The sequence below is a fragment of the Mesoplodon densirostris genome, chromosome X (genome assembly GCF_025265405.1).
Source record: "Mesoplodon densirostris isolate mMesDen1 chromosome X, mMesDen1 primary haplotype, whole genome shotgun sequence".
Taxonomy (NCBI): Eukaryota; Metazoa; Chordata; class Mammalia; order Artiodactyla; family Ziphiidae; genus Mesoplodon; species Mesoplodon densirostris.
The window spans coordinates 42525300-42540409 of record NC_082681.1 but is presented as its reverse complement, the minus strand read 5'-3'; the positions used below and the strand labels follow the sequence as shown (position 1 = coordinate 42540409).

Below are 15110 nucleotides of genomic sequence, written 5' to 3'. Positions count from 1 at the left end.
CATGCCAGTTAATGACTCGCTTCTTCTGAGCAAGTCAATGACATCAAAATTCAGTCCGAAGTGGAAACTTTAGATTATCTCTTATTTTAACAGAGCTCTACCTGTCCAAGTTAGTTCCCACATAGCAACAGTGTAAGCATTTTACTTAAATTTTCTAGAGTGTTTTGTGTTTGTATGAGAGATTCTGGTGTAGATGGATTTTGGCAATAGCCTTAAGCTATACCCTCCACTCCACATCTCAGGGCCAATCACCTTGGACATACTGAATTAATTAGCAGGCTCCTATTTAGCACCTGCTTTGTGCTTAGCACTCTCCTGTGGGCAGGAGGCCAGATGTTCAGGTTTGCCTGGGACTGTCATGGTTTACACTATCTGTCTCATGTAATTGCTAATAGCACCACTTTCACTCTCAAAACTGTCCTAGTTTTATGATTAATTATATAATCACCCTACTATAGTCACCTATGGTGCATGGAAGGAAACACAGGAAGTCCTTAGCTGATAAACACCAGACTCAGAAATGTCTTTCCCCATTCCAGCTCCCCACCACTGGAAAAGCCAGTATTACTTCCAGAGGAGCCATTATGAAAACTATGGGTCTCTCGGAGGCTTGGTGGCTCAGAGGTAAAGGCAGAACCAAGGCTGAGAAGAGCTGCCCTACAAGTTGTTCTCCTCTGCGAAACCTCCCTCAGACCATTTCTCTTTATTCATTGCCTGATACTCCTGTTCAGAGATTTTTCTGGGGGAAGACAAGCATTCTATTTTCAATAGTGTAAACAGGTTGGTGAATGTTCATGGCAATTGATTTTTTTCCCTCCTAGTATGGAGCTGATACCTGCTTATACAGAGGAGGGAGTGTGTTTCTTGGAGGAATAGGATTGGAAAGAAAACAGTAATTTTGCCACACAGGATTTTGGGGGAGTAAGACCCTCTCTTAGGGAAGCCTAGGTACACAAGGGGCCAGTGGACCATGAGGGTGGGGGGCAGAAGGGAAGGTGGGTGACAAAGACATGTAATAGTTATTTGGGAAAAAAACGTTGCCTTGTGCTCAACCTGTGTCTTGGGAAAGGAAAGGAAAGTTCTTTCTCTGCCACCTGCTGCCCCTTCTTCTCCTCCCTTACCCTACATTGCCCAGCACCCAGAATTCAAGCCAGTGCTAGACTATGCTCTGCGTAGGTTTGGGAATGAGACATCATTTATACCATTGCTTTAGCAGGAATGTGTACCCTTGGATCCAAACAATCAGCTTACCAATACATTTTGGGGCATACCCTTTCTTAAGTTGGGAACTACTTGTATAAGACCTGGTCCCTGCCCTGGAGGGGCTCACAGCCAGTGGATTTAGGGGAGACCCCATTAATAAACAGGAGACTACTGAAGAGTAATCAGGTGCCAACTGTAGGGTATTGGATCTAAGTACAATACAGATTTATCCAAGAGGGAGCCCAGAGAGGGGCGGTTTGTGGGCTCTTCAAAAATTTTCACATAGGACAGCATGACTGATCTGCACTAAGAATATGCTTAGATAGCAAAAGGAGGAAGGAGAAAGTTCTACGTAGTGATGGAATTCACCTGAAGCCAAAGTTTGGCATCAGACATGAACATGGACAGAGAAGGCTTCGAGAAGGTATCACACCTGATGAGAGCAAAATGGCTCTCTGAGGAGCAGTGGGAAATTGGCTTGGCTGAGATGAGATGGTGTCAAATAATTCCTGTGAATTAAAGTTCATAGGGCCTCCCTGGTGGCGCAAGTGGTTGAGAGTCCGCCTGCCGATGCAGGGGATACGGGTTCGTGCCCCGGTCTGGGAGGATCCCATATGCCGCAGAGCGGCTGGGCCCGTGAGCCATGGCCGCTGAGCCTGCGCGTCCGGAGCCTGTGCTCCGCAACGGGAGAGGCCACAACAGTGAGAGGTCCACATACAGCAAAAAAAAAAAAAAAAAAAAAAAAAAAACTTAAAGTTCATAAAACATCTCATTGCAACTTGCACATATTTCATGTGACTGATGATTTAACATGACTTAAGTTCAGATGAGGTGAGGACCAGAGCCTGGAAGGCTGGAATCCAGAATAAGGACTTTGGACTTGATGAAAGAGTCCATAATGGTGTCATTGAAGATGCGTGATCAAGATTGGAACATTGGCATGTGGCTGCTACACGGAGTGAAGGGGAAAGGAGTCAGGGAGACCATTTAGGAAGCTGCTACAGTAGGCTAGAGGCGAGGAGCTGCGTGCCTGGACCTGGATGGAAGCAGCAGACTGGAGAAGGGACAAATCTGAGAACTATTGTAGAGACAGAAACACCAGCATTTAGAGCTTGCAGGTGAAGAGCCAGAGGAGGCCCTTATGTATCTCAGGGTAACGTAAGCATGAGAGCAACTTTGTTAGAAGTTCATGTTCAATTGAAGGCCTCTCATCTCTGCAGCCTGCCATTCCTTTCTAGTGAACCCCCTTTCCAAGTTAACTCTGTAGTATCTATTCAATATCCTAATTCTGCAGAAATTCAGACTCATCCAATGGAAGTCTTAAAGCATTTATTCATTCACCTGATTTTGCAAAATTAGGTGGATGAATAAATGCTATAGGGTTTCTAACTTGGAAGACAAAAGCATGCAATTCATCCTACTGCTAGGGCTTCACGAAAGTGTGACATGTCCAGAGTTTGTTCACATAAAAATGAATGCTTTCTTACTTCATGTCCGCTGTGCCCTTCCTGTGAACCCTGTCCCCTGAGAAAATCTTAGAGTACCAATTTGCTAACTTAATATGTAAAAGGTTAGTGAATCAATGCCCTGAGACTTTTATAGAAGTATTTGAAATTAATTAGCCTTGTCAACTTTTATTTATATAGGCTCTCTTCCAATTATATCTTTTTCCCCCAAGTATAACTTTTCAATAAGATTGATTTTAAACAATAAAACTTAGAGAATCTGTGTAAGATTGAAGAATTTAAATACGTGGGTTTATTATTAACACAGTAGCAAATATGTCAAGGAAACACGCCCCATGAAAAGTGTTTCAAAGAAACATACGTCTGCTCTGAGAAAGGTCTGTACCCAATAAGTAAGCCCGAAGAGGCTTGTTTGCTTGGTTATGCCAGCAGATAAGCCTGGCAAACCTCGGTGTGACTGAAGAAGCCAGTTTGAGACTCAGCTTAGCCCAAGCAAGCTACTGGACCCTGGCTGCGCTCAGCGAACCTTGGCACGATGGTGTTCACATTTTGGAAGGTCTTTCTGATCCTAAACTGCCTTGCAGGTAAGGAAAGGATCTCCAACCGACCAAGGATCATTGGGAATAGAGTTTCTTTTTAAACTGAAATCGCAAACTTTTACATAGACTATTCCTCTCCTATGCTTAAAAGGAACTATGATTAGTATGCTGAGTAAAATAATTTTCGGAAATCTTGCTTAGCAAATATGTGCCATGCCGATATTTTGGGGGCTCAGCCTGTAAATAGAATTGTTTTATGTAGTTTCTGAATTAGGATTTTTTTCACAGGAAAATCACAGTATCTTCCTTTTTTTTTTTTGTTTGAAAGTTGAACAGATGAATTTACTCAGAAGCTGAAGTTTGTGCCAAGGCTACATTTTTCTCTGTTTTACTTGAGCATTTCCCTCAAACTCATTTTGATTGACTTGCTAAGCCTGGCTGGGAGTGCCTGCCGTGCTTTACTATCTAACATTTCTTAAGAGTTGTCCTTTTCCAAGCATAAGACTGTGTTTAGGAAAATATGTGAGTGATTTATCATTGTGCACAGTATGGGTGTTTTTAGGGGGTTTGAGCGGAATAAAATTATTTTTAGAGTCAAAATGTTAATGTTGGTAGACCCAGGAGAGATCATTAATTCAGAAAAACGCTTTGGCTAGTTTTTTAAAATACCAGATACATTTTGAATCTGTTCTTATGATAAATTAGGTCCATGGTAGATACAACAAGATTGTTTACCCAAGAAATGATATTTTTAAGCCATCAGTAATATTAGGCAGTTATTAGAATGAGGTTTACTAAGCATATTTAATGACATAAGAAAATGCTCAGGATAAAATATTGAGTGAAAAAGCAGGATATACCCACATTGTTAGAATAAATTACTAGAAGGTTATATACCAAACTGCTCATGGTGATTGCCTCCAGCTGCTGGGATTATAGATGTTTTTTTTATCTTATTCTCTGCCTTTTTCATATTTTCCACGGTTTCTACAAAGAATATTACACAATTTTTATAATCAGAAAAAAGTGTTACTTTTCAAAACTATATGGTATTTAGTAATAGTTCTCTAAGTGTTCGTTACTGTTTAAACAAACATGTTCCTTGGAGTCACCAGAAGGCAATACTGCATTTATCCAGTGATCTAACCAGGACTTAGAGCTGGAAAAAGCCGCCTTTCTCAATTTCCATCCTGGTGGGAACATATATTACTATTTCCCTTTCCCCCAGGGATATTCATTTTAAACCTTAACTTTAGACAGTGAAAGTCTTTGTTCCTTTTAAAGAGCTTCCAGTCATTAGCTAATTGGGTCGCCCCTGGGCCTTCTGCACTAGCCCTCTAAAAATCACACCTGTAGTCAACACCTACTTCCCTATGTGACGCCTTTCTCTGGCCTATACTAGGTGCCAGTTTCAGAACAGTTGCAAGAGTGGTTTTTCACTCTAACAAGCATATATATATATATATATATATAATTTTTACTGATTATAAAAGTAATGTATGGTCTTTGTAGAGAGGTTGGAAATACGGAAATGTATAAATAAGAAAATAAAAGTCACCAGAAATCTTACCAGAGATTTGGGTGAATTTCTTATTTTTTTCCTTTGCAAGTGTATGTATTACATTACAAAATTGGGTTTATACCTTGTATACATTTTTTTTATTGTTTAAAACTTACTTAGATGATGTCAGGATCTTACTTGATTATGACTTTTGGAACAAAGCCCAGAGTGATCAATAAATACTTCAGAGCCTTTGTTTTTAAATTACTGTATAACTGGTTTTGTTGGTGTATAGTGTACATATACAATTTAGCTGGCCCAAAGCAAAATGTGGTAGTGTCAGTCTAGTAGATAGAATGGAAATATGGTACAATATATTATTGTTTGCTTACATAAGTATGGAAGTCAGAGAAAGAAAGAGTTCAGTAATGTATGCCTGGCATTAGTAGTGTCCATCAGTTGGTCCAGAAATGGCTGTGAGGTAACTGATAATGTTTCCATCCATGTGTAATTTGATGTCCTACCTGGACTTGTTTCCTGGTCAGGAAGAATGTCACATTTTTGGTGTCAAGCATGGTGCTTGGCACATAGTGGGCACATAGGAAAGGTTTACTGAAAGAATTAACTACCTTCCAAAATCTTGCCATGCGTGACATGGATGGGCCTTAAGGGCATTATGCAAAGTGAAATAAGTCAGAGAAAGACAAACACTGTATGATCTCACTCATATGTAGAATCTAAAAACAAAAACCTGAATTCATAGAAACAGAGAGTATAACAGTGGTTACCAGGGGTGATGGGTTTGCAGTAATGGGGGGATGTTGGTCGAAGGGTACAAACTTCCGGTTAGAAGATGAATAAGTTCTGGGGATCTAATGTACAGCATGGTGACTATAATTGACAATACTGTATTATATGGTTGAAAGTTTTTAAGAGGGTAGATCTTAAATATTGTCACCACAAAAAAGAAAACATAATTATGTGATGTGATGGAAGTGTTAGTTAACGCTATGGTGGTAATCATTTTGAAATATATATCAAATCAACACTTTGTACAGCTTAAACTTACACGATGTTATATGTAAATCATATTTGAATAAAGGTGGAAAAATAAAAGAGTGGATTACCTCCTCAAACCCCGAACATCCAGAAATGATTTTCACTTACATATATACAATGAATTTTTTGTACAGGTAAGCATGAGAGATTTTATTTTAATGAAAACCTTTCTGCTGACTTCTAAGGAAGTTAGGTTAAATTCCACTTCAGGAAAATAATGTTAATCATAAATGTCTTCTGCAAAAGTTCAAGCATATCATTTTAGATGTTTGTAATATATATTAGTCACCTGTTGGAAAGATATGTTAATGTTGTTTCCATTCTCGGAAGGTACGTGCTATGCATTTTAATGCAGTAATATATTTGAACTTTGGTTTTGCAGTCAGGTCCATAAAGTTAGTGATCATTTGGTTATATTATTCCCTAACTCAAAAATGAAGCAATTTTACATGAAGTTGCTGGAAATTAAATCACTTCAAATGCATCAAGTCAAATAGGGCTATTTGGTATATTAGGAGAATAATAATCCCCCTACAAGCAAATGCCTTCCACATTGTAGGCATTAAATAGATGAATGAACAATCATTACCAAAACATGAGGCATTTAAAATCTTTCTAGAGTGTTGATTAACTCAAGTGTATACAACTTGGATTATTTTCCTTTAATAGTATGCACTGATTTTTAAAAGCAGTCACACATATTTCAACCATGTATGTGTTTTTTTTGGGGGGGGTGTTTTTTTTAATTCAGCCAGGTCAGTGAGTGAAATTGAAATTCTGAGTTTTGTTTAAATCAGGTACTAATCTTTATTTTGCTGTTTATTCACAGTCTTGTCAAAGTGGAGATTTTTTCTGACTTTTTCAATTTTTAAATAATTTCTCAATTTAGACTAAATGAATCCAAAGGAAGGGAACACTTTTTTTCCTAACACACACAAAATCACTTTCAGTTTAAGACTAAATTTGTACAGTTCACTATCCACATGTGACTATTTAAATATAAATGAATTCAAATTAAATAAAATAAGAAATTCTGTTCTTCGGTCACACTAGCCACATTTCAGGTGCTCCATAGCTACATGTGGGTAATGGCTACTGAATTGGACAGCACAGCTGTAGAACATTTCCATCATCACAGAAAGTTCTATTGGACAGTGCTGGGCTAGACAGTGGTCTCAGAGGTTTAAGTAGTGTGCACTAATTGAATGATGTGACATTTTTTTAAAGTTCATCTGGAAATATATAACTCAGCTCTGAAGTGTATTGTCATTATATTAGAGATGGACAGTTTCTGAAAACTATCTTTTCTTCAGAATTTAAGGATTGATTATGGTGCTGAGTATTGGGAATCAGGGCAATAAAAATGGCCTGGAAATATTGCCTTGCCAATTGTTACCTATTTACAGAACAATGTGTCGTATTCTTAAAAATATATTGTCTCACAGTAGATTTGGAGGTTACCATACTTATTCCGAGGTGATATTGTTGAGCTTTTACAGATCTCAATTTACATATTTATATGTCTTCTATTAAAAGTATCTTGAAAATCCCAAATCCTTGATATTCATTTGCCTCCATTCTGGTCTGTACTATTAATGGTTCCTCATGCATTGACATGGCAGGCGGAGATTGTGTCTGTCTTGTTCATTAGTATTTCCCCAGTGTTAGCACTGTTTGTGGTAGAAAATAGGTGCTCAACATATATTAGCTGATAGGCATCAAGGCTTCTTCCATGGCTTACCTTGTGTGAGAATTGTGTTTACTCTGCCTTCAGGCACCTTTGTCGAGGGTAGCCCTTAAAGGCTTTTTTGGTTTGTTTTTTGTTTTTGTTCTTTTTTTGCCTTACCTATCACAAATTATTACCATTAGCCAATCCCATAATAGATACTGGGACATAAACTAGAGGACAAAAATGATGGCCAAATAATATCTTCAAAGTCCCCTTTTTAGGGGAAAGTTTATGGGAACTTTAATGGCCACCAAATCCCCATTCTATCCCTTTAATTTTGGATGCTTTAAAGACATTTGGAAGTCACTATTTGGGCATAGCCACAGATGGATTTGGCTAACTTCCAGGAGAAATTAGATGGGATTCTGAGGGCAGGAGAGAGTCACTTAGATTTCTCCAGTGAACTTTCCATCAGAAAATGTAGCTGATTTCTGCAGGCCAATTTTGTTTTTGGGATAGACATTATGGGAACCAGGAACACATATGGAGGAGAACATTGGGAAAGGGAAAACTGCATGGAGTTAGAAGGTGCTGCACTGGTGTCTACCCTAAAACACTTCTCTCAATTCATCAAGACATTGGTTGCCATGTAAACAGCCAACTCTGACAGAGAAGCAGCTGGACCAGATGGCCTGGCTGTGACAAAGAACATGGCTATTGAATCCAGGAAACCAGGGGTAATCAGTATAATTGTTTGCTTTTTCTTTAAAATTTTCAAAATGTTTGTTAATTCCCTGAGTTCCTTTTGCCTGACCACTGTCATGAAGAAAAAATAAAATTAAAGTCGTCTTTGGGAAGGGGGCCAGGAATTTGTCTTTCTGTACTATTTCCTCTGATCTTCCCACCATCTTTGTATCCTCATCCTGTCCCAACCTGGAAGGCAGCTAGCGTTCTCACTCTAGCCCCCCTGCAGCATAGAGAGCACCTCTTAAACTTGACCTTTTCTAATACCTGCCTGACAGTCTTATGTTCCATCCTGGAAAGCTTCTATACTCTGAGTTCGCAATGGATAATAACCAGTTATTACGATGAGCCAATGCCTCTATAGTGTTACCCAAAGTATTGTCCCCTATAACATCCCTTGGGAAAATGTTTACATAGTACTAAGGATTTCAAGTACAGTGGTAGGCTGGATTTTGGGGTAGGGAGCTCTTTGGTATTCCTCCAAATCGTATGGGAAGCAGATCCTTTTCTAAGGCCAATAGTTCTCTTAGGCCCCTTTTACAATCTTAAATCTTGAGGGAGATTTCTGGTTTGGACAAAATGACATAGATCTGTGTCTCCTTGCTTCTCCCTGCTAAGCACAAGTATAAACCCTCCCTGGAAATAATGCAAGAGACAACCAAGGGAGAACTCTGAAAGACAGTAAAAAGAAAGCAAACTGGCTTGGACCCTGGGAACTACAGAGAGGCAGGGTATCTTATGCCTCTTTACCCAAAGGAGGAAGTGGCCCCAGTCCTGGCATTTCTTGATCCTAACATAACAGCCCACAGGGAGTCCCTCTAACATCAGATGAGCTCAACACCACTGGCAAGGGGCAGTCATCAGGAGACCCACCAATGATAGTAGACAAAAGAAGCAATCTCCTTCCTCACTGGGCCTGAGACTCCCTACTTTCACCTAGCGATACTGAGGAGGGAGGGTGGAACAGACAAGAGGAATGAAACCACAGAAAGTATCTGGTTCTAGAAGGCTCTTTGTCTCTCCTTCCCCACAGAGAGACACCAGGGCAGCTGGGGGTTCCAATAGGAGTGTCCTGCTATACCTGTCTCCCACTGAGAGTTACGCAGAAACCTGACCTAGGGAAATGCTTCCACGTGCTCAGGCAACAGGATCAGGGATAAATAGAAGCCCTGGTGACCCCAGATAACCAAATAGACCAAAACAACACCACAAAAATTAAACTGGCATTAGAAATATGCAAAAGTAGGCCAAGACCTGTGTGCAAAACATAAAACAAAATAAAAGTGACTGTCTGCTAAAATAAAAGATTTAAGTAGGAGTTTTCTAGCATAATAGACAAAATGCCTATAGGTTTTGACAAATGTATAATCACATGTATCTACCATTATATTATTGTACAGAGTATTTTCACTGCCCTAAAAATCTTCTGTGCTCCACTTATTGATGTCTTCCTCTACACCAACCCTTGTCAACCACTCATCTTTTTACTGTCTGCATAATTTTGCCTTTTCCACAATGTCATATAGTTGGAATCATACAGTATGTAGCCTTTCCAAATTGGCTTCTTTCACTTAGGAATATGCATTTAAGGTTCCTCCATGCCTTTTCATGGCTTGATAGCTCATTTCTTTTTAGCACTGAATAATATTGTCAGTGTCTGGATGTACCACAGTTTATGAATCCATTCACTTACTGAAGGACATCTTGGTTGCTTCCAAGTTTTGGCAGTTATAAATAAAGCTGCTATAAACCTGTGTGCAGATTTTTGTGTAGACAAAAGTCTTCAACTTCTTTGGTTAAATATCAAGGAACACAATTGCTGGATAGTATGGTAAGAGTATGTTTAGTTTTGTAAGAAACCACCAAACTGTCTCAAAATGCCTGTACCATTTTACATTCCCACCAGCAACAAATGTTGCTGGTGCTCCACATCCTCATCGGCATTCAATGTGTCAGTGTTGTGAATTTTTTTTTAAAATTAAAAAAATTTTGGCTGCGCCATGCGGCATGTGGAATCTTAGTTCCCCGACCAGGGATCAAACCTGTGCCCCCTCCATTAGAAGTGCGGAGTCTTAACCACTGGACCACCAGGGAAGTCCCCCAGTAGTGTTGTTTTAATTTGCATTTCCCTGATGACATAAAATGTGGAGCATATTTTCATATGCTCATTTGCCATCTATATAGCATCTTTGGTGAGATGTCTCTTTAAGGTCTTTGCCATTTTTTAATCTGGTTGTTTGCTTTCTTATTATTGAGTCTTAAGAGTTCTTTGTATATTTTGGATAATGGTCCTTTATTATCTTTGTCTTCTGTAAATAGTTTCTTCTAGTCTGTGGCTTGTCTTTTCATTCTCCTGACAGTGTCTTTCACAGAGCAGTTTTAATTTTAATGAAATTCAGCTTATCAATTTTTTCTTTCATGGATCATGCTTTTGGTGTCATCATCAAACCCAAGGTCATCTAGATTTTCTCTTATGTTATGTTGTAGGAGTTTTATAGCTTTGCTTTTTACATTTAGATCTGTGGTCCATTTTGAGATAATTTTTGTGAAATGTGTAAGTTCTATGTCTAGATTCTTTTTTTTTTTTTTTGGCACATGGAAATCCAGTTGTTCCAGCACCATTTGTTGAGAAGATTTTCTTTCCTCCATTGTATTGCCTTTGCTCCTTTGTCAAAGATCAGTTGACTATATTTATGTGGGTCTACTTCTGGCCTCTCTATTCTGTTCCATTGATCTATTTGTCTGTTCTTTCACCAGTATTACACAGTCTTGATTACCATAGCTTTACAGGAAGTCTTTAAGTTGGTTAGTGTCAGTCCTCCAACTTTGTTTGTCTCCTTCAGTATGTGTCTTGGTTATTCTGGATCTTTTGCCTTGCCATATAAACTTTGGAATAACTTTGTTGCTATCCACATAATAACTTGCTGGTATTTTGACTGGGATTACATTGAGTCCATAGATTAAGCTGGGAAGAACTGACATCTCAGAAATGTTGAGTCTTCCTTAAACATGGAATATCTCTCCATTTATTAATTCTTGTCTGATTTTTTTCATCAGAATTTTTTAGTTTTCCTCATACAGATCTTGTACATATTTTGTTAGACTTACACTGAAATATTTCATTTCTGGGGGTGCTAATGTAAATTGTATTGTGTTTTTTAAATTTTAATTTTATTATAGTATAGTTGATTTACAAAGTTGTGTTAGTTTCAGGTGTACAGCAAAGTGATTCAGTTATACATATACATATATTCATTCTTTTTAAGATTATTTTCCCATATAAGTTATCTCAGAATACTGAGTAGAGTCCCGTTTATAGATAGGAAAGCGATAAAGTTTTGTACATTAACCTTGTATCCCGAAAATTTTCTATAATCATTTATTAGTTCCAGGAGATTTTTGCTGATTCTTCTGGATTTTCTACATAGGCAGTCATGTCATCTCTCATTTCCTTCACAATCTGTATACATTTTATTCCCTTTTTGTGTCTTATTGCATTAGCTAGGACTTCCAGTATGAGGTTGAAAAGGAGTGATGAAAGGGGATATCCTTGCCTTGTTTCTGACCTTAGTAGGAAAGCTTCTAGTTTTTCACCATTAAGTATGATGTTAGCTGTAGGGTTTTTGTAAATGTTCTTCATCAAGTTGAAGAAGTTCTCTGTTCCTAGTTTATTGAGAATTTTTATCATGAATGCATGTTGGATTTTGTCAAATGCTTTCTCTGAATAAATTGATATGATCATGTGATTTTTTTTCTTTAGCCTATTGCCATGATGAGTTACATTAATCAATTTTCAAGTGTTGAACCAGCCTTGCATACTTGGGGTAAACCACACTTGTTCTTGGTGTAGAATTCCTTTTATTCATTGTTGGATTTGATTTGCTAATATTTTGTTGAGGATTTTTGCATCTATGTTCATGAGAGATATTGTCTTATAGTTTTCTTGTAATGTCTTTTTCTGGTTTTAGTATTAGGGTGAGGTTGGCATTTTAGGATGAGTTAGGAAACATTCCCTTTGTTCTGTTTTCTGAAAGAGATTGTAGACAATTTGTACAGTTTCTTCCTTAAATATTTGGTAGAATTCACCAGTGAACCCATCTGAGCCTGGTGCTTTCTGTTTGGGAACGTTATTAATTATTGATTCAATTTCTTTAAGAGCTATAGAATAGATATAGGCCTGTTCGGATTGTCTACTTTTTGTGTGAGTTTTGGCAGATTGTGTCTTTCAAGGAATTGGTCCATTTCATCTAAGTTTTCAAATTTGTGGGCATAGATTTGTTCCTAGCATTCCTTTATTATCCTTTTAATGTCCATGGTACCTGCAGTGATGGCCCCTCTTTTATTAGTAATTTGTGTCCTATGTATTTTTTTCTTAGTTAGCCTGGCTAGAGCCTTAACAATTGTCTTTATCTTTTCGAATAACCAGTTTTGGTTTCATTGGTTTTCTCTATTGATTTCCTGTTTTCAATTTCATTGATTTCTCCTCTAATTTTCATTATTTCTTTTCTTTAAAAAATTTTATGAAAGTATAGTTGATTTACAATATTGTATTAATTTCTGCTGTGTAGCAAAGTGATTCAGTCATGCATATATATATTCTTTTCCATTATGATTTATCACAGGATACTGAATATAGTTCTCTGTGCTGTACAGTAGGACCTTATTGTTTATTACTCTTCTTTTTCTAGTTTCCTAAGGAACAAGTTTAGATGATTGATTTTAGAGCTTTCACATTCAGTGTTGTAAATTTCCCTCTAAGCACTGCTTTGGCTGCATACCACAAATTTTGGTAAGTTGTATTTTCATTTTCATCTAGCTAAAAATATTTTAAAATTTCTCCTGAGTTTTCTTCTTTGACCCATGTGTTATTTTGAAGTGTGTTGTTTAATCTCCATGTGTTTGGGGACTTTTCAGTAATTTTTTTGTTATTGATTTCTACTTTATTTTCATTGTGGTCTGAGAGCAGACACTGTGTGACTTCTTTTAAATTTGTTAAGGTTTGTTTTATGGCCCAGAATCTGGTCTATCTTGGTGAGTATTCATAGTGTTTTAAAAGTGCACCTCTTTGTATAGAACACTCTACCCCAAAACAGCAGAATTCACTTTTTTTCCTCCAAGCACCACAGAACACTTACCAAAATAGACCATAGGCATGGCCATATAACAGACCTCAACAACTTTAAAACATTTTAAATTATACAGTCTGTTCTCTGAGCACAATGGAATCAAACTAGAAACCAAGAACAGAAAGACAACAGGAAAGTCTCTAAATACTTGAAAATTACACAACACACTTCTAAATAATCTGTGGATCAAAGAGAAAGTCTTAAAGGAAATTTTAAAAATATATATAGAACTGAATGAAAATGAAAATATAACATATAGACAAATGTAACATGCAGCTAAAGCAGTGCTGAAAGAGAAATTTATAACACTAAATGCTTACATTTGAAATGAAGAAAAGTCTCAAGTCACTAACTGAAGTTCCGACATCAAGGAACTAGTAAAAGAAGAACAAAATAAACCCAAACAAGCAGAAGGAAGGAAGTAATCAAGAGTTGAAATCAATGGAAATTAAATAGGAAAACTATAGAGAAAATTAAATGAAATGCAAATCTGGTTCTTTGAAAACAATTGATAAACCTCTAGCAAGACTGGTAAAAATAAAAAGATAAGACACAGATCATCAATATCAGAAGTGAAATATGGGATATCACTATATATCTTGCAGTCATTAAAGATATAAGAAGGGAATACTATGAACAATTTTACATTCATATATTTGACGACTTCTTAGAAGAAATGGATCAACTCCTCAAAAACAACAAACTGCTAAAATTCACCCAATATAAAATGTATAAGCTGAATATCCCTATAATCATTAAAGAGATTGAATTCATAATTCAAAAACTTCCTGAAAACGAAATTGCCAGGCCTAGACACTTTCACTGGATAATTCTACCAAATGTTTAAAAAATAATTAACAACAATTTTACACAATCTTTTCCAAAAAATAGAAGAGGAGGGAACATTTCAAACTCATTTTTGAGGCTGGTATTAACCTGATACCAAAACCAGACAAAGACAGTACAAAAATAGAAAACTATAGACCAATATCTCTCATGAACTTAAACTCAAAATCCCTCAAGAAAACACTAGCAAATTGAATCCCACGGTGTTTAAAAGGAATTCTACCCAAGTGGGATTTATTTAAGGTATGCAAGGCTGGTTCAATATTCAAAAACATTCAGTGTAATCTCTCATATCAACAGGCTAACTTAAAAAAAAAGAGTATATCAATTGATACAGAAAAAGTACCTGACATGGGCTTCCCTGGTGGCGCAGTGGTTGAGAGTCCGCCTGCCAATGCAGGGGACACGGGTTCGTGCCCCGGTCCAGGAAGATCCCACATGCCGCGGAGCGGCTGGGCCCGTGAGCCATGGCCGCTGAGCCTGCACGTCCGGAGCCTGTGCTCCGCAACGGGAGAGGCCACAACAGTGAAAGGCCTGCGTACCACAAAAAAAAAGTACCTGACAAAATCCAACACCCATTCATGAAAGAAAATAAACAAAAAAAACAAAACAAAAAACCCAAAACCTCTTAGCATGTTAGGAATAGACGATGTGTTAGTTTCCAAAAGCTGCTCCAACAAATTGCCATAAAATGGGTGGCTTAAAACAGACAAATTTATTCTCTCACAGTTCTGGAGGCCAAAATTCCAAAGTCAAAGTGCTGGCAGAATTGATTCTGGAGAATTCGTGCCATGCCTTTCTCCTAGCTGGCTGCTAGCAATTCTTGGTGCTACTTGGCTTGTATATGCATCACTCCAATTTCTGACTCCATCTTCACATGGCCTTTCCTTCTATGTATCTGTGTGACAAATCTCACTGTCCTTGTTCTTATAATGACAGCAGTCATTGGGTTTAGGC

At 37.7% G+C, this 15110-nt stretch overlaps 1 protein-coding gene across 1 annotated transcript in view; it reads left to right on the top strand.

Moving 5' to 3' along the window:
• The first annotated feature begins 1597 nt into the window (after positions 1–1597).
• Positions 1598–15110, top strand: part of VSIG1 (V-set and immunoglobulin domain containing 1) — a 35761-nt gene continuing 22248 nt past the window's right edge. The window contains 3 exon segments of the mRNA XM_060086423.1: positions 1598–1627; positions 3102–3179; positions 3181–3253. Coding sequence (XP_059942406.1) covers positions 1598–1627; positions 3102–3179; positions 3181–3253 — 181 coding nt within the window.